The 20886-nt window shown below is 36.8% G+C and overlaps 1 protein-coding gene across 11 annotated transcripts in view; it reads right to left on the bottom strand.

Annotated features, from left to right (window-relative positions):
* The window catches only part of git1 (G protein-coupled receptor kinase interacting ArfGAP 1), a 168689-nt gene that overhangs the window by 92194 nt on the left and 55609 nt on the right, over positions 1-20886 (bottom strand). For 10 of the 11 annotated variants that reach the window (XR_011348522.1, XR_011348520.1, XR_011348523.1 and 7 more), the window contains exons 2-7: positions 18438-18571; positions 14302-14414; positions 13841-13946; positions 12489-12575; positions 10997-11127; positions 9395-9489 (exon numbers count right to left, since the gene is read on the bottom strand). Coding sequence is in view for 1 of the 11 variants with exons in the window: in XM_069910441.1 (XP_069766542.1) it covers positions 9395-9489; positions 10997-11127; positions 12489-12575; positions 13841-13946; positions 14302-14414; positions 18438-18571 (666 nt within the window). In the remaining 10 variants the exon portion in view is untranslated. Of the gene's footprint in view, positions 1-9394; positions 9490-10996; positions 11128-12488; positions 12576-13840; positions 13947-14301; positions 14415-18437; positions 18572-20074; positions 20182-20886 lie in introns of all 11 variants that reach the window. The other variant, XR_011348525.1, reaches the window with a different exon arrangement.

A 20886-nucleotide genomic window follows, 5' to 3' on the forward strand; every position in this document is an offset into this window, starting at 1 on the left:
TAGGTCTATCCTTGAATATGTTTTATGTCTGCCCGAATAATATGAATATTCCTTTTCCTTTGGGTGTTGTTTCCTCCATATATCCAAAAGTTGCATTTCTTGCATCGATTTAATTATAAATTTGGTTACTTTGTTCTTTCTGTTAGTTTTTGTTCCAGTTTTATCCATGTTTGAATCCAAATTAAGGTTAAAATCCCCTCCTATTAGTATGTTCCCTTGTGTGTCTGCTATCTTCAAAAAGATATCTTGCATAAATTTTTGATCTTCTTTATTAGGTGAATATACATTGAGTAAATTCCAAAATTCTGAATATATCTGACATTTTATCATTACATATCTCCCTGCTGGATCTATTATTTCCTCTTCTATTTTGATTGGTACATTTTTATTGATTAATATAGCTACTCCTTTGGCTTTTGAATTACATGATGCTACTGTTACATGTCCTATCCAATCTCTCTTTAATTTCTTGTGTTCCACTTCAGTTAGATGTGTTTCTTGTACGAATGCTATATGAATTTTTTTTTTCAGTAAATTTAAGTTTCTTCCTTTTGATTTGGTTATGTATTCCATTAATATTTAAAGTCATATAGTTCAACACAGCCATTTCATACTTTGTTTATCTTTCCTTTCCGTTTCCTCATCACCACCTTCCCTTCTTATCCATTTCTGCTTTTTTTTTTGAACACATTATAAGACAATATTTCTAAAACATAAAATATTTCCACTATTCTCATATCTAAAATTCCTTTAACCCAATAGTCCCTCCCCTTCCTGAGTTGCCCTTTGTCCTTGTTGGGCAACCACATCTCCCCTCTCCATTTGGATTTGCGAATTCACTCGCAAGCGTCAACTGATTTCGCAGTGACTGTAATTATTCCCCACCCAGACCCCCCGAAAAGATTTTAATCTTCATATATAACAAAGGTCACTCTCTTAATTCCCTCCTTACTCCCTTTCTTACCCTTCTTAGATACATACACACATATACATATATATACACACATACATAGTTTGTTGTCATTTTTGTTCTTGTTACATCTCTTCATCTCTCTGTCTGTTTTGTAGTTGTTCTGCAAATTTTCGTGCTTCATCCGGATCCGAGAATAGTCTGTTTTGCTGCCCCGGAATAACTATTTTAAGAACTGCTGGGTATTTTAACATAAATTTATAACCTTTTTTCCCATAGAGTCGTTTTTGCTGCATTAAACTCCTTCCTCTTCTTCAGGAGTTCAAAACTTATATATGGATAGAAAAAAAATTTTTGACCCTTGTATTCCAGTGGTCTTTTGTCTTCACTTATTTTCTTCATTGCCTTCTCCAATATATTTTCTCTTGTTGTATATCTTCGGAATTTTACTAGATTGGATCTTGGTTTTTGTTGTGGTTGTGGTTTAGGGGCTAATGTTCTGTGTGCCCTTTCTATTTCCATTTCTTCCTGAGATTCTGGTCTTCCTAGGGATCCATTATTTTATAAATTCTTTCATATTTTTGCCTTCTTCATCTTCCTTAAGGCCCACTATCTTTATATTGTTTCTTCTATTATAATTTTCCACTATATCTATCTTCTGAGCTAACAGCTCTTGTGTCTCTTTAACTTTTTTTATCAGATTCTTCTAATTTCTTTTTTAAGTCATCTACTTCCATTTCTATGGCTGTTTCTCGTTCTTCCACCTTGTCTACTCTTTTTCCTATATCTGACATGATCATCTCTAATCTATTCACGTTTTCTTCTGTACTTTTTATTCTTCTTATTATTTCACTGAATTCTTGTGACTGCCATTCTTTTACTATTTCCATATATTCTTTAAAAAAAAATATCCATGTACTTGCCCTTCCCTTCATCTTCCATTTCTCTGTGTTCTTCCTCTTCTTCTTCTTCTGAGTCCACTCCAGGACCTGCGTCCTTTACCTCTGTCTCTTCTGGTTTTCTTGTTGGGTTGTTTGTTTTATTTTGTTGGGTATTTTTGGTCTTCTTATTTTTATTAGGAGTGTCTTGATGTTGGTCTTCTTCCTCTGGGTTGGTCATCTGTTGTTTCTTTGATTTCTTATTTTTACTCTCTTCTTTCTTGCTCTCGTTATTTTCTGTGTTTTCCTCTTGCTGTTGTGTTGTAGTTGTCATTTTCAGCTGTGGAGATCGACTCCTCAGCTGGCCCCCCCTCCCGTCAGTGTTATTTTTGTCTTGCGCATCGCGCATGCGTGTTTGCGCACTTTTATTTGGCTCCGTGAGCCATTTTTGTAGTCCCGAGTTCGGGGCTTCGACTGACCTCAGGGAGCGGGCTTCTCTCTCCACGGCGGGCTTCCTCGTACCGGTACGGCCTTCACCTTCTTCTTCTGACGTCTTTCCTTCTTCTTTTCTTCCCGTTGTTTTTTGCTTTTCTTTCTTCGCTGCCATTTTCTCCACACTTTTACTTTCACTTTGTTTTGGTTTTTATGTTTGTACCTTTGCTTTTTCTCTATTTTTTTTTACTTTTCTGGAGAGGGCTGGAGTTCCCCGACCGGCCACTACTCCATTACGTGACTCCTCCTGGCAGTCCCATTTTCAGTCCAAGACTTCCAGGGGTCTCGCACCATATTTTAACCAAATAGGATTGTCTGTCCTGTTGGATATAATCCTGGAGTTCCATTTATAAATAAAATAATTGAATACCTTTTTTTTTTTAGGGAGTGCAATCCAATTTGTATCCAGGAGGGGACACCATCACCCTCAAAAAAGGATGAAATTAATCACATTTGAGCTGTCAAATAATAATTTTTAAAACTGGGTAATTGAAGGCCTCCCAATCTATAATCCCATGTTAATTGTTCCCATAGATACTCTGGGCACTTAACAATTCCATACAAATTGTCTAACATGTTTGTTGAGGGTTTTTAAATAAAGTTTGAGATAGTGGAATAGCCAAGGACTGGAAAAGATACTGTAACATCAGTAATATATTCATTTTCACAGTTGACTCTGCCAATTAGAGTAATGGGTAGACTCATCTGCCTACATCGATCATCTTCAATTCTACTGAGTAATGGGAGATAATTAAGTTTGTACAAATTTTTAGTTTTTTATCTACAGTTATTTCAAGATATTTTATACCATTTAGAAGCCACTAAAATGGGCTTGATCGCTGATACTCAATGTAATCAAAATTCATTAGTGGAATAATTTCACTTTTTTCCCCAGTTCACCTTACACCTTGAAATAACACCATAGGCGTTTAATAGAGTATCTAATTTGGTGAAGGAGTTAGCAGGGTCTGTTTTGTACAAAATCATGTAATCTACCACATAAAGTTAATTTTATGATTTGTCTGATATATTTTGAAACCCTTTATATTAGGATCCAGTCTAATTGCTTTGGTTAGGGGCTTAATAGTCAAGATAAAGGGCAGCCCTGTCCGCTTGATATACTCACGGGAAAAGCTGTTGACATCTGTCCATTAGTTGCAATTTTGACCCTGGGTTTATGATAGAGGGTTTTTACCCAGTTAATAAACAATTGCCCAAACCCAAACTTGGCCACGACTTTAAATAAATATGGCCATTCCAGCCTATCAAAGGACTTTTCAGCATCTAAAGCTGCAAAAATACTCGGCTATCTTAGATTTTATGAGATGGATAATATTAAAGAGCCTATATAAATTATTAGCTGAGAGATTTTAAAAAAGCCACTCTGGTCTAGATTTATTAATTTTAGCAAATATTGGCCAAGCCAGTTAGCCAGGCCTTAGAGATCAACTTATAGTCTGAATTTAACAATGTAATGGGCTGAAATGAAGAGCATTTTAATGAGTCTCTTTTTTTTAATGAATCAGTGATTATGGCAGTAGGGAAGAGTTTGAGTTTTAGATACTGTTAATTACATTCATGATGAGAGGGATGAGTACATCCTTAAATTCTCTGTAAAATTCAGGAGGAAAACAGTCTTCCCCTGGTGATTTATAGATTGGTGTGAGCCTAGGGCCTTTTCAATTTCATTTTGAGTGAAGGGAAGATCCAAATCCATTTGGTCTTCTTGGCCAAGTTTGGGCAATTCAACAGTGGACATTAAAAAAAAAAAATCAATCTTAGTCAGGTCTTCTGGTGATTCAGATGTATATAAATTTGTATAAAACTGTTTAAATGTATCATTAATTCTATTAAATTGAACTTGTTTGAATTGCATTAATTATCCTTGAACTTTCTTCTGTTTTCAGTTGCCAGGACAAGACTGTGGGCCTTCTCTCCCAATTCATAATATCTTTGCTTAGTTCTTAAAATAGCTTTTTCAATTCTATAAGTATTGTATTTGCGACTGTTGGAACTCCTGTTCCAATTTCAAAATTTCTGCATCCAGTTCTTCTATTTCTGCCATGCATTTCTTCTTAATTTTTTTGTATACAAGTTTATTTCACCCCACCCCCACCTTTAAATAAGCTTTTTTAAGTAAAAATATAAGACTATTGGGGAGGAGGCACAGTTTGTTTCACAGAATAACTTTACCTGGTCCCTAATAAACTTTTTTTTTAATATCTGGTTTTTGAAGAAGATGGGGTTCAAATGCCATCTATACAAATTAGTTGGCTTTTATGGTATTAAAATAGACAGGATCAAAGGTGAATGATGTGATAGGGTTCTAGATAAGTATTCAGATTGTAATGTTCTATGAATTAGCTGTGGTGACAACAGAAAAAGGTCAATCCTAATATGAGTATGGGGGCAAGAATAGATAGTCTCTGGTTTGAGGGTGCATTTGCCTCCACACATCTGTCAAATTTAAATATTTCATAAAAGCCATGGCAGTTTTTGGCTGCTTTTATTTTAGATACTATCGACCTATCCAGAACAAAATCCATGCAAAAATTAAAGTCGCCCAATATGTACATCATCCCCTGATACCTTGAGAAAAATATCCTGAATAAAGATTTCATCATCAGAGCTGGGGGTGTATAAATTTATAAGTGCCCCGAATTCTGAGTAAATCTGACAATTAACTAATACATATCTGCCTGATGGATCAATACTGCAATAGTTTCTCCAATCATCACCGGAGTGTTTTTATTTATCAAAATAGCCAACCTCCTGGCTTTGGAATTAAAGGGTGATGATAATACATGTCCTACCCATTCTCTCATCAGTCTCATATGCTCCTGTATGATAAGATGGGTTTCTTTATAAAAGCAATATCAATTTGCAGCTTTTTCTGGTGTGCCAAGACTCTTCCTTTTAACTTGACTATTTAGCCCATTCACATTAAAGCTGATAAATTTCACTACCTCTTTTTGTGGAATCCCTGTGCAAGCGAAAATGCGTCTTTTGAAATAAAATAGCAAAAAGTAAGATAAAGCACTGACAATAGTAAGAAACAAAACAGTAACCCCCACCCCCACACTCAGTGCCTACTACTGAACATTCATTACCAAACAAAAATATCCAATTTTAAATGCAATAAATGAATTCTGAATTATTACAAATACTGAAAATACCCATTTGAAAAATTGTTACTCTGGAAATTAGTTAATTTAAACTGAATCCTGAGAATGACTGAGAACGCTGTCATCACTTATATTATCTAGAACATCTTTAACATAACAGGAGTTACATCAGTTTTAATCATGCAGACATGGCAGCTCATCAAAACTACAACTGTCTGTATGGTTTTCATCCACCTGTTTTCGTCCGTTACGTTTCTCTTGAAAAGTCACACAGGAATGCCACCACTTCCTCAGGTGTTTTAAAGAATCTTCTCCCTCTATCGGGGAGTGTGATCCTCAGTGTTGCAGGGTGGTGTAGGGCAAATGTAATATCCTTCAATCGAAGCTCCCTCTTAACTTGGTCATACTCCTTCCTTCGCTCCATTAAGCTGGCACTCAAGTCAAGCAAAAATAGCACAGGCTTATCTGACACAATGGGACCCTTATTCTTTCTGGATCACCGTGCTGTGATACGTAGGATTTTGTCCCGGTCTTGATAATTGAACAGGCTTATCAGGACATATCTCAGTCTCTGGTTTGTGGGTGGATGGATTGCAAGACCCGATGTGCTTGCTCTATTATCATGGGTTCAGTAAAATGCTCTTGCCCCACAATGACTGGGATCCAGTTAGTAAGTTTACAAGGTCATTTCCCTCGCAACCTTCCTGAAGATTAGCAACACATATGTTGTTGCATCGGCTGCAGTTTTCCAGTTGGTTGACTTTCTTCATTAAAAAGTAATTTTCCTTCCTCAACTTGATAACACAAGAGCCCAGCTCTACCAAACAGTCCTCCGCTGCCACACTGACATGCTCCTCTGTCTCGATTACACAGGAGCTCAGCTTATCCAGCATAATTTTCAGTCCAGAAATAGACTGATTCATTTCTGCGGTTTTAGAGTCAAGTTTACTAGAAAGGCTTGATTGCCTTTTCTTATCTCTTGAAGAATAAGAAAGTCTTCTCTGCTTAGATGTTCCTGTGCCATAACTATTGCATAAGCTTCTTGGCACCCAGCCCCGGGAACAGTTTTCTCTGCAGATGTCAGAATTTGCTCACTAGCTGAATCTAGATGTTTATTATTTTGTCTCTGGTCCATACTACAGCTGTCTGGTCAAATTTAAAGTGGGTTTGGGTGTTTTTAAAAGCTTTAAAATGAATTTGTTTGGTGAGCCTGTGTCTATCTAGCTTCGCTGTATCACATGACCACATCCATAATATTTTCATTTAAAAATATTTATTTATTTGAAAGTTAAAAGTTGCAGCAGATTGTTGAATACAGCATTTTGATTCTGGTGGCAAGATGCTATACAAAATTCTGGTAAAAAGCTGCTCTACATCAGACAGGCTTATTTTATTCTCCATTATTGTTTTCCTCAATAGAAATTCTTGCTTTGTTGAGGGTATGGATGCAAAGGTCACATTTATTGCAGTGCTTTTTAAAAAAAAATTGTTCTTGGAAGTGGGCAATGAAGACAAAATATTGGTGTTGATGGATGTTTAAAAAATTGCTGCAGTCCTTGGGCTAATGATTCCACTGTAGAAAGATGATAGAAGATTCCAAGAAATAGCTCTTAAATCCCATTTTGCTTCTCTCAGCCGCTTCGGGTAAAACCAATTAATCCTGTGCCAATTTACAGTCTACAAAATAAGCTCGGGTTGTTTTACCTGGAGCATTGGAAAGAGAGGAGACCTGATTGAAGTTTATAGAATTGTCAGAGGCAGAGATAATCAGAATCTTTATCCCGGGTGAAGCCTTCATATGTATTTATAGAAGCAGGGCTAGGGAAGGAAGGAAGTAAGAGTTTAAAGGAAATATGGCAGATAAGCTTTTCTTAATATATATGTTTACATAGTGGTAGGGCTACCAAGGATAGTGGTGAAAGCAGATAGGACAGTAGCACTTAAGAGGCTTCCAGGTAGACACATGAATGTGCAGGGAATAGAGGGATATGCATGATGTGGAGGCAGAATTGTAGTTTTAATTTGGGCATCATGCTTGCTACAGAAATTGTGGGCCAAAGGGTCTGTGGCTGGGTTGTATTGTTCTATTCCAATGCTAGTAGAGACTAGTTTATTTTAGCTCCTTGAAATCAAATCCCATTCCAAGAGAATGAAGTATAACAGGATATTGCACTCTACCAAGTGATTTCCTCTACATCAGACTGGGAGATCGCTTCGTTGAGCACCTTGGCTCTCTGTCAAAATAAATGTTTCTCTTCCTTCTTCCCCTGTCTCCTTTCCCCTAACTCTGCTTCCAAAGAGCAAAAAACCCCCTCCCCAAGTCAATTCTCATCTTTCTTCTCTCCTATATCCCATCCATATCTAATTAACCTGTTCTCTGTTGGTCTGTACTCCTCCCACTCTTCCCTTCTCTCCAGCCTTTTAATTCAGGCGTCTGCCTGCTCCTTACTGACACCTTGAAGAAGGGCTCAGGCCAGAACCGTCAGTTGTACAGTATATCTTTACCTCCTATGGACGCTGTGAGACCTGCAGAGTTCCTCCAGCATTTGTCTTCTTAATTCACTCTGAAATTCTTTTAATGCAAATCTGAAATCTTCAATCTTGTGCTTTCCAATATTCTAATATTTTAATGCTGCATATTTACTATTTTAAGTTTGAGAGCTATTGGAAAGCAATTGAATTTCAGCCCTGGCATGAAAGATAGCCAAGAATGCCACAACGATAAACAAAACTAGTGATCAAAAGAAAAGTGAGGCCTCCCATAACTTTGAGTCATCTTTGTTATTTACAACTTCCCCAAGTCTTTTAAGTTCAGAGGCAATGTGACGACGGTAAGTAAAATAATACATTTTTCACATAACTCAGAAAACCAGAATTTGACTGCCAAAGATCATAACTTAGATGAGCAATGATAATTTCGTAGATTTCGTAAATTCATTCTGCAGCTCCGATTGGTTTCGGATTGCTTGCAGAGGAAAGTAGAGTTATGTTGATTGGGGCTTTGAAGAAGTCTTTCTGGTTGGAGAGGGGTTATGAGATCACTTCTTTAGATTAAAGTTTTCTTACAATGAATTGCAAAATCCAATGCCAGTTTTCAGACAATGTCTGGTATTCCTCCCCACCCTCAAAATAACAGCTTATTTGAGTCTGAATTTTGTGTTTAAGAAACCGCAGGGCAAGATCTATCCCAGGCTCAAGTTCAAATCCCACATCAGCAGCTATGGAATGTAAATACCACGAATGTGGGCAGAATGTTGGCGTAGCAGTTAGTGCAAAACCTTTATAGCGCCAGCCATCAGGACTGGAGTTTGAATCCTGCGCTGTCTGTAAGGAATTTGTATGTTCTCCCCGTGACTACGTGGGTTTTCCCCTGGGCTCCTGTTCCTCCCACGGTTCGAAACGTACCAGAGGTGTAGATTAATTTGTGTAAATTAGGCGGCACAGACTCGTGGGCCGAAATAGCCTGTTATTATGCTGCATGCCTAAATTAAAATTAAATTAAAATTAGTACTGGGATACCATGATAATCAAAGATCGTAAAATCCAAGCTTTTCTCAAATGATTCCAGAGTGAAAATCTGCCACTCTCACTGGGTATGGTCCCTTTACAATAAGGCCCATCTGCCATGCAATTGACTCTTTCTTAAGTGACTCTCTAGAAGTTATTTAAATTAGAAACCATCACAAATACCAGCTTTTCAGTAATACACAAATGTAAACTAACACAAAAATTGGCTTTTCAAACATAGTCGTCAAATTGGTATTGATCAATACCATGTTGGATGAGAGTCTTTAAACAACTTAGTGATACTGATCTTGATAAACTGAGATAAAGCCTGCAGCCATGATGTTCATTAGTAATTTACAACCTGAAGAGGTGAATTTGCCCACCCTGTATAATACAAGCATGTCACTATATAGTTAAGATCTCTAGCATTCCATTTACATTTATTTCATGTCCCTATGCAGAATTTTCTAGAAACTACTTACCTGGTCTCCGCCCACAAAGGTAAAATGCCAATCGGTCTGTAAGCTCATATTGACACTCTACCAGTCTGTCAGCAAGCTCATGGTGATTTGCTTGTCTAAAGGGTTTTTAAAAAAAAAATCACAATTAACTACAGGAAGGCTAGCAAGAACTCAGTCCATCGAGGTGATGGGTCGAGATTTTGTACATTAGATATACAAGTCATTAAGTTCTCATTTTTGACAGATGGCAAAATACATCTATTATTGTTGGGTTACTAGTTGAGCCGTCATGCAGAATTAATGATTTAATCAAAATTTAGAAAATGTGAATCAATCCTGAAAATCTGAAGCAACAAAATACTTGAAATGCAGTCAAGCAAATTAAAGATGGGTTAATTCCAAATCCACCTTATTTTGATCCCAGATGTTGACAGGCCCATCATTTATTTGAATGTTTAGATTCTGCTGGGACTTCAAATGAAAATCATCTTGAGGGGCTTTGAATTTTCAAGGTGCTTTTGCACCACTACAGAATTGGAGCCTTTGCTGTCCTGTCCAGATTTTAAAGCAAAAGACATTTTTATCTCTGGCCTTTATTGAAAACTCAGAGCAACTTACTCTATTTGTAAATTAAAAGTGGCACTCATCCAGGTGGGTAGTACAGGTTGAATACCCCTCATCTAAAATGTCTGGGACCAGAAGTGTTTTGGATTTTTTTGGATGTTGGAACACCATTTTTTTTTTTAAAATGCACTCATTCACTCAGACTTAAAGATACATGATTTCACATTACAATACAAATATTTACATATGCACAAATTAACTGAAGTGGACATATAATGAAAAAATCTACACTCAATAATGCACTACTTACATCTGCTACGTCCCGTTCTCCAATCGGGATTTCTGAACTCTTACTTATTACCTTATGGGACCACAGACAAAAATAGTTTTGGATTTTGGATCATTTTGGATATTCGAATAAGGGGAATTTAACCTGTATTGACATATTCATGCAATCAAGACTAATTTCCAGAAACTCCTGACCCCTGAAGTAAATATCTTTAAAATAGACTATCAGGAATTTGAGTTCAATAGCACAGAAGATTTTTAAATGTGGGGAAAAAAAGAAATCCTGACTAAGTGGACTTGCTGCCATTGCCACTTTCTCCTGCCCCATGTTGGAGAACTCCTGCTTTGAAAAACCTACTTTTGTAGCAAGGATAGTATAGTTTCTATTGTATGAATGGAGAGCCTTTTAAAACCAGTATAATTTTCAGATTGCACAAAACCACCGATAAGCTTTTGCTTCTGACTAGTTTAGTCATAGCAAATTAGTGTACTCTCTCCTGAGTTTAAGTGCCTAGGACAAAAACTTTGGATATTTAAACATCTCATCAGAGGAACTTCCATCAATCTTTCAGAATAATCCTGTTTGAGTGAACTACTTCCGTTGCAAAAGCATTAAAAAGAATCTAAAATGTGAATAGTGCAATCCTTGGAGAAATGGAAAGCAGTTGGCACCACTCCCACTGTTGTTCGTTTTCCCACACCTTTAACGCAACTCCAATTAACTCACTCCGCAAAAAGAACGATGGATCATGGTAATCCCCCTCCACTGACCTGGCATAGTCGATTGGTGTTCTCCCATTAACATCAGGTGCTCCAGGATCTGCACCATAAACAACCAGAAGTTCAGCCTGGTGTATTTGTCCTGCTTTGGCAGCTACATGCAAAGGAGTGGTACCTTTCTCCTAATGAGCCAGAAATCAAAAACCAGTTAATATTTGATACATAAAAAAAGCCAAACCAGCTTTGAGACACATTAGCCGACTTAGAATATTGCTCCATTTTTAATGTAATAATGCGTGTATGGATTTTATCATTAAATAGTTATCATTCCAGCCCACGAATCATCTCCCGGCACCTTACATCAGGAGCGAATGAAAATAAGCATGAACATACTCAGTGTAGTTCCTGAAGATCAACTTCTCATAACAATACTGTCTAAATTTGAAACCAATTAGTGCTAAATTATCAAAACCATTTAAAGTGAATGCACGTGGAGATGTCACACTTGATTCAAGGAATGTTTGACAAAAAAAGTTGAATTGAGGCAGTGGAGGAGAGGCTACTTATCATTGATTGAGACCATTACCTCACAATTGAGAATCACTATAACATATTTACGCGTGAAAATATTGTTCCCTTAATGACTCATTAGTCAATGCAACAGATTAAATGATACATCCAGTGTTACAGAAACAGTCTGAAAGGATAGTGCATGCATACAGAATACTAAATTTAAATACAAAATTAAACTTTAAAAATAAATTTTGTAGGACTAGAAATGGTATGTGGAATGTATAAAACCCTAGTTATCCTGAATTCAAGCAACCGGCCAAAAAGAATTTCCGAGAAATAAATAAATAAAGTTTTGGAATAAATGAAATTGAAATAGAGTTTAAAATTGTAAAAGTAAATGTTCTCTGAAGTAACACATAAACCTTTGATGAAGGTGGGAGCAAATATTCAGCCAGTGGAAGACCCTGGTCATTCTTTGCTTGTAGCAGCTGTTTGAATAAAGTTATGTTTGAATAAAATGGCATCATCCAGGATGAATTTTTTATTTTTCACACTGTGAACCATATCAACCAAAATATGTACAAATGTTTCTCATTAAATATACACAGTGGCATTTTCTCCCTTTTCCCCCCCCCACCCCCTTTCCCTCCCTCACCTCTTCCCACCCCCCTCCAAAACCCATAAATACAATAAAACCATAAAACAATATCTTCACACAAAGGAAAATAAACAAGAAAAATGTGTCATCAATTTGTTACACACTGAGTCAAGTCGTTTTGTCTTCTTATCATTTTAGGGGATGGAGGTCCGAGGCAAGCTCCCTCTGTTACGTTCCATGTATGGTTCCCAAATTTGTTCAAACAATGTGACTTTATTTTTTAAATTATAGGTTATTTTTTCCAATGGAAGACATTTATTTATTTTCATGTACCATTGCTGTATTCTCAGGCTCTCTTCCATTTTCCAAGTTGACATTATACATTTTTTTGCTACCGCTAAGGCTAGCATAACTTTCCAAAATGAACTTTACCGGATGAAAGAAATTGGCCTGCGCTCCCAGGGACAATAGCCTGATACATGTCTCCAAATTCCCTGTCCGGACACTTGAATGTAATTGCTGATAAAAGAGAAAAAGGAAAAATGTTAGAATTACCGGTATGTTTTACAGATAATTAAGGAGACCCATAGGTTAAGTGTTCATGTCCTATTATATTAGAACTTACATTTGTATTTTTATTTATATCAAATCTATAACTCTGGAACAGACCTTCAAATTTGGTTAAATTAACAAACCTTTACACTTTTCTTTAAATGTTTTCGATTTCTGTAACGTTACTGTTGTTTAATACCAACTGTTTCTCTCTCCATGGGTGCTGGCTCACTTTCTGAGTAGCTTCAACATTTTCAGTGTTCATTTTAGATTTTCAACATCTGGAATATTTTGATTTTAATAAATATATCCTATTCCCAGCCCTGATGTTACTCAATTGCAAGAACTATCCAATTATAAATATAGAGACTTAAAGCTTTTTAAGTCAGGACAGTGTAAATTTATAGATAGCAAAGATCTGGGAGCCAGTGAAACCAGATACAGAAGTGGAATTAAACTGGCAAAAATAGTTTTCAGAATTCTTAGTATTTACTATCAAAGTGTTGTTCCTTATATTCAATATATAGTACATTGAATATTTTGTCTTGCAGTCTGAGATGAATTGAGGCATCAACTGATCCGAGCAGGTATGCCAATTGTCTTTACATTCACTTAAGAAGTGCAATCCTTTGGAAGTATACAAAATGATCTCCGAGTATCCTTGTAAAGCGAGAGCACAAGAAACAACCTGCTGGAAAACTGGCATTGGATTAGCTACCCTTGTATACAAGGATCAAAACTATAGACTAATCAAAAGATATCAAACATTTAAATGACCAGTCCTACCATTTTAAACGAGAGTAGAAATGAATGTCTTATAAAACGTTTCTTGTAGCATACTAAAAGGAAGCAGAACAAACACTCCTATTCAATGCTAGTTATGTGGAAAACAGATGGAGGATACAATTTAAATTAATTTTACCTTTACAGAATTTCAGAACTATCTTTTAGTTAATCTTTTAGTAGAATAAGGAACATTCTACACAAAATGTAAAGGGGTTTTGTTTTTTTCTTTAGAATTTGTGAGAACAAAACAGCTTTAGATCAAGCCAGCAAGCACTTGATTGACCCAAGAACTGGTCAAATCATATTTTGCGTAAGCAGTTCTTATGAGAATTCTAGAGGATAGAAATCTCATTCTCAAAGATTTGCAAAAAATTGAATTTTTCATACAATTTATGTTAAATCATAAATGTCCAACTTCAAGATTTTTTATTTTCAAGTGATCTCACCTTACTTAGATCCTTTGTGGTAACGCCGTCATCGTCACGACAAGGCAGTTTATGTACAAATGCCAACATCTGGTATTTGGCTCTTATGAATTCTGCTTTCGTTGGACTGAAGATATTTTTAAAAAAGAACACAAAGGCACATTTTAGCGAATTTCACATGATCGGTTGCAATGTCAGACGCATTCATGGATGCATTTGTAGGTTAGATTAAAAATTTCAACTGGCCTTTTTCAAAAAAACATATTTTTGTGAGTAATTTACATATTCTAAGAAAATTGCCAGAAATTCTAAATAATGAGGTCTATATCATAAAATCAAAGGCACTTGCACATTGACTAAGCAGCATTCTCCAGAATATAATCTCTGGGATGCCAATCTCATAATATGCCATTCTTTGAATCATTTGCATGCATTTACCTTCAATACTTCAGGCTCGCACTTTTAAGGTGAATGGTACTCACTGCACTTTATCCTGGGGGTTTGGTTTGCGCCGTCCACTTTGTACTTGGGCTGGATCAAGTAGCGAGTGCTCCCAGATAGAATTGGCTCCATTACTTGCCAGAGTCTGTACCATCTAGGATGAGATAAAATGAGGACAACTTCTTCAAAGCAATTTGTAAAAGACACAAGACACCATTCCATCAATTAAACAATCTACTCTTACCTTTGTTGGCCATCGCTAATTTCCATCTTCCCTTCCTGGGATTTTTTTTCCATCTCAGGACATCAGTTAGTGACCAATATCCTGAATAAACCATCAGATTCTGACAACTATCTTGAGTTTATTTTCTCCATCTCTGTTCCCTGTAGGCACTCCATTCTATCTCTGCTGTACATGCGCTGATGACAGCACTTTCCACACAGGTGTTGAAGCAGTCTTCCCTTTTCCTCATGATGGCTTTCCCATTGACAGAGCACTTGACGATGCCTCTTGATTTCCCTCATTTGGCTTCCAACTCTTCTTGTTCAAGTCAGAATAAGGATGGGGTTTCCTTGATCCTCTTCATTCCACCAACCTTTACAATCAATGAATCATCCTTCACAATCTCTCCCACTTTCAAAGAGATTCCGCCACTAGCCACATCTTCCCCTCTCTTTTCAACAGTCTCAAGATTCATTTTGCAGTTTCCACACCATATTTCCAACTCCACCTGCTATTTTTCTTTCCTTTATTGCTTCCCAGGAAACCAAACATAGCTCTTGCATTCCTTTCTATTTAGTCCTACGCTTATATGCATGCCACCTCCCTCACCACCTTTTGGGGCCCCAAACAGGCCTTCCAAGTAAGCAACACCTCACTTGTAAATACGTAGGTGTCATCTATTGCATACAGAGCTCCAGTTGTGGCCTTCTCTACATAGGTTAGACACAGACTGGGAGACAATTTTGTTGAGCATCTTCGCTCTGTTTGCTGCAATAATGGAGACCTCACAATGGCCATCAATTTTAATTCCACACACTATTCCCACACTAATATGCGTGTTTATAGCCTCAATGCACTGCCAAACCGAGGCACTCTCCAACCAGACAGCATTAACACTGACCTCCAAATTCTGTTAAAACCCTTCCCTGAATCTTTCTTTCCCTATCCCTCAGTCTCCTTTCCTCTACCTCTCTCCCTCCCTTCCCTTCCATCTCCATTTAGAGAGCTACCTCCTCCCCTATCATTTCTCAGTTTTCTTCTCCTCATCTCCCACCTATTTTACCCATTAGCTAGCCTATGCTCCCCTCCTTTCAGCACCTTTCTATTCAGGTGCCTGCCTGTCTGCTTTTTGCTTATACCTGGACAAAAAACCTGAGGCCCAAAACATTAGTTCCCCCCTTTTCCTTCTTATAGGTGCTGCATCTACGTTGACACATAATCTGTTAATGATAAATAGCTTGAGAATATGGGTTCACTTGAAGAAATTTAGGCTTAATGGTTTTTCTTTGGCTAGTCCTATTATAGATAACCATCCTTGCTGGACGCAGGTTTCAAGGAATGGCATAGATTAGCCATCCAGAGTTTTAATTATTTGAGATAATTATGCCTCTTTTGAACAATTATCTGCCAAATTTGATAATTCTAACAGCCATTTTTTAGTCATTTACAAATTAGACATTTTGTTCAGTCTAAGCTTTCTAAATTCCTACAAATTTCAATATTCTTGATCTATTTTTTAACTTAAGGTTTTATTTTCATGGTGGATTGATATCATGTATTTATAATAATTTATTGGATTTAAAATAAGTCTTCATGGTGGGGATCAAGGGCGATTGGGAAAGAGACTTGAACATACATGGATGTGAGGGGGTTGGAGGGTTATAGGCATGGGAGTAGGTAGGTGAACTAGTGGTTTCCCGTAAATCAGTGTGGACTAGAAGGGCTGATTATGGCCTGTTTCCATACTGCAAATTGTTATATGGTTATATCCCGCTTATTCTCCAGAACTTTTGTGTATTTTACAACAATCCCAGTGTCTGCAGATTTGCCTGTTTAACTTTATACTATATTCCATTCATGCTCACGATGTGGTCGCCTCAAGATACAACAATGGATTCCAGACAATTTTGGATAAAATGTTTGTTTTTTTTAAAAAAAAGTTTCTGAAACTGAACTTGCCAGTTTTTCTCTTTCCACAGACATTGCTTGGTTGGTTGGGAATTACCAGCATTTTACAAGGTTTTTAAATCTTACAGCAGTTTCTTTAAATACAAAACTACACCTTTGCTCTTGCATCAACAAAACCCCGTTCACTAAAATCACACTGACTCTGAACACCAGAATATACAGCAAAATAGGAAAAAATGTCAAATGTTGCACAAGCCTAGCAGCCAAGTCAAATTAGTTATATACTGTACAACTGATCAGTCAATATGTCAATGCCACAACGCTGATAAAAGTTGCATATAATGGGTCTAACAAATAGCGACTTCTTTGCCCGAACTTAGATTATCTGCACACAGGAGGTCAACTTCCAGTCTTCCACCTATACACATTCCTCTTCTCATGTTACTATTCCATGCAACCTACCCTTTATCTCCTGTCTTCCTAACATCTAAAACTCCACCTTTCTTCCAATTTAGAATTCTACATTATTTAGTCACACTGTGGTCCTCCCTACATCAGAGAAACCAAATGTAATAATTGGCTTTTGGAGAATTTATATTATAGCAACATTAAAAGCACGATTCCTGCAAGGGATTTCAACTCAAATGTTATCGTAAAAATTTGCTTTCATGACCAGAGATGCTACAAGTATCCATAGTCACTGCACTTGCTTCAAGAAATTGTGTACGAACTGGATTTATACGGTGCAATACATTCGTTGACCAAAGTCCAGCAAAATTCTCAAAATAAATCACAAAAAATGAAAGACATGTTCAGAATCAGCCAAAACATTATCCTTTTCTCACCATCAACTCAACATTAGATCATATAAATCAGGAACAGTGTCTTCAGCCTATGTACTTAATTCAACACACTCCAATTTCATTTTTCTCATGTGCCCTATCAATTCTTCCCAGACTCGATCACTAATTTACACTTAAGAGAAATTTAAAGTTGCCAATTAATTTACCCATTGCACATCTTTGGATGTGAGAGAATACCTGAGCACCTGGAAGAAAATCTAAGGATCACACAGTGCTCCACACAAGCTGCCAAACATGACATTTAAGTTAGTTCTTAAAATAGAAATGTTTGTTGATCTAGATATTCAAGTTTAGTGTGAAGAATAACTGATTGCATGTACGTTTTATAAAATTGAAAAATAATTTGATTTACAAGCAATTTAAGATCAAGATAATCGTAGTGAACTATCTTAATACTTTCACTAAAAAACAAAGAAACATGAAACCTATCTTTGCCTGGACTTTGAGAAAAGGTATAAAGTATCTTCTCCAAAAAAAAAACTATCTGAACACAAAGCATGACGGTGGTGGAACTACTGCCAATTTTTCATAATACATGCTACCTATACAATAGTTTTATTGCCTTTTCAACCAGTTTTAGTATTTCAGAAGTCATTCCCCCCCCTTTCAAGGATTATACAAATCAGGACATTTAGAACAGGAGACACTTTGTTGTGGCAGTTCTCAAAAGTTGTTGAAACTGCTGTTCCTCAGGGATGGACCTCAAAAGTGAATGCCACTAATCATTCGGTCGGTAGCAGTAATTTTCCCATTACTGCTGTTCAGGTAAAAGAAAATTCATCCTGATAAAAAAAATCACTACTCGAGAATTTGAGATATGGAATAAAACTTGCTCTCACAGAATTTGCGAAAAATAAATTTTCATCTTTTGTTTCTTAATGCATGCATAGATGATCTGGTTTTACACGATTGACAGTTTTCTATAAATGCAATCTCTCCCTCCCCGCGCCCCATAATGCAGAGGTTGCATGTACTTGAGCATGACAGAACCGATCTGGCCCACCACATTTTCCCCAGCAACAGGATATCAAATATGGTGTGAAAAAACATTTTCAAATTATTTCTGAATTGCTTATTTTCCTGGTTGAATTAGAGTTTCAGATAGTGCTTTTTTTTTTTAAACACTATCCTTCCTTGGGAGTGAAAACATTTGCGATAACATATGTATTTAAACACAACTCACATGTAACAGAGTTGGAGACCACGAGCTGTGTCGGAGATGTTTCACCATTGAAATATGTCGACCAAGACTTCGATGAACGCTACAACATTCGTCACACACCAGTACTCCACGGTTTATCGATGCCCAACCAGGATCTGTTGGGATTACAATATGAAATTAGCAATACTACAAATTAAGGTCAATTTGCGATATGCTTTACTGATTTACAGATGAAGCAACTGAATTAACACATTGGTTATGTTAGGTAAAAACATCATGAGCTGGGAATGTAGAGGGAATCACCCAGTGCTGGGCCGTAACAAGATGCAGTTGTGACCTTGTACTCTCAAGATAAGAGTGGGGATGACAAATTGATGTGCAGGAGGCTAGCAGAGAGGGACAGCAACAGTTTATTCATTGGACAATGTCATGGTATGATAATTTACTAAGTACGTATCCTAAGGTATATAAAAAACACCACTTGCTGATAACGGCAGAATGCGCCTTCTCCAACTAACACTGTTAGTTGCAAGTGTTACAATCCGGTAATAAAGAACAAAGAACCTTGATTTCGACTCAGTCTGGTGTCTGACTCACTCATTCGTGAACAAAGCAGACCTAACAGTTATCAGTTCTGAAAAATGTCCAAAATTGCCTACCCATTTACTACCAGCCATAGCTTCCCATCAAAAGGTTGAGAACAAAGCACCGAAAGTGACAGAACAATCGTTTTTTTTTTAAATGGTAGAGGTTTGCTGGACCTTTGAACTATTATTTTTTTTTAAATATATTTAAAAAATACAATTATTATCCAAGGGAAAAGATTTACTCAGATAACCCTTGCTCCCCATGCAGCTACATGGGCAAAAAGGAAAGAGAAACCTTTATTTTTTTCTTCTTCAGTCAGTTCTGTTGAGATTCTAACGTAAAAAAAATCCACTTCAATTTTATGGCTGGACAAAATCGGAGTCAAAAATCAAGACAGATGAAGAAGTACTGCATTCCTAAAATTCTAAAAAGAAACAGAACCTCTTCTAGAACAGGTGGTGCCAGGGAAAGCTGAGAATTGCTTTAGGGCCCAGGTGCAGATCGGAAATGCATTGCAACTTTGGGAGACCATTCCAAACATTTAAGACATTATCTGCAATTGTCAGCACTTGGCCAAGTGATCAAACCTTGATCAAAGTAGGTTGATCAAACCTACTGTGTAGCTATGAATTTGATGGGGTTAGAGAACAGACAGGTGATTTTAAAAAAAAAAAGGCTGCATCACAGTCTATTCAGAGTGGCGGGCTTCAGAAACCCCATCAACTGATAATGAACTGCTCATTTTTAAAATCCCGCAGAGTAGGTTTCATTTGTGCACATTCCCCAATTTAAAAGCTAACCAGGTATTTAGCAATAGGCGATGAAATTTGTAGCTGTGGAGCAAATGTGAAAAGGATTGTGCACATCTCTCAAGATGATACACATCTAGATTATTGTTCCATCTTGAAGCTTCAGCATTAATCATTCCCCTTGCCTGAAAATGGTAGGCAACTCGTGAAGTAGGGTGGAATTGTGTGTAAAATTAGATCTGTGCAACTCAGGTCAGACTATTATCAAAATGTAATCACACTGAAGGAAATAATTGATACCAATAATAAATCTTCACCCACTTTTTCACAAGAATGGTCATGAATAGCAGAAATGAGACTGCTGGAGATCTAGCTGAGTTTTGATTTCCTCGTATGTGTAGAAGCTGTGACTTTCTTGCCCTTCTGATCTAAAATTAATCCAGATGAAATTAGTGAACAGCTAAATCCATGGAGTGTTTTTTCATCCACATTTAATCACTTGGCCATTGGAATTCTAAATTTTATATAATTTGAAGCTCTTTGTTATCCTTTCTAATATAATTTTCCTATGCATCAATTTTTTTCCTTAGGCTTGTGTGACTCCACGATGATCTCTCAGTTGAAGTTGATGATGCTGATGTGTAATGAAGTTAAGGACAAATTTGGAATATTGCACATGATAAATGTGGTAAAGTACTGAAGGGTAAGCCAACAGATAAATCACATGGCCCAAGTGAAATTTCTCAAGTTGTTAATAGACAGATAAAATTTGCAGAAATTGGACTGTTTTTTTAAAACCCTAAACTCCAGTAATGCTGTGTAAGGATTACTTTTGTTTACAAAAAAAAAGATAAACTGAATAATTACACACAAGTTAAAATTCAGTATTGGACAAATAATTTTAATCAATATTCTTTGGCTTGGCTTCGCGGATGAAGATTTATGGAGGGGTAATGTCCACGTCAGCTGCAGGCTCGTTTGTGGCTGACAAGTCCGATGCGGGACAGGCAGACACGGTTGCAGCGGTTGCAAGGGAAAATTGGTTGGAACTATATAAACCTAGATTTAGAAAGTCATTGATTAATCATAAACTATCAGAAGCATTCGTTAAAGATACGTCTAATCAACAATCG

This window comes from Narcine bancroftii, chromosome 14 (assembly GCF_036971445.1).
Source record: "Narcine bancroftii isolate sNarBan1 chromosome 14, sNarBan1.hap1, whole genome shotgun sequence".
Classification (NCBI taxonomy): Eukaryota; Metazoa; Chordata; class Chondrichthyes; order Torpediniformes; family Narcinidae; genus Narcine; species Narcine bancroftii.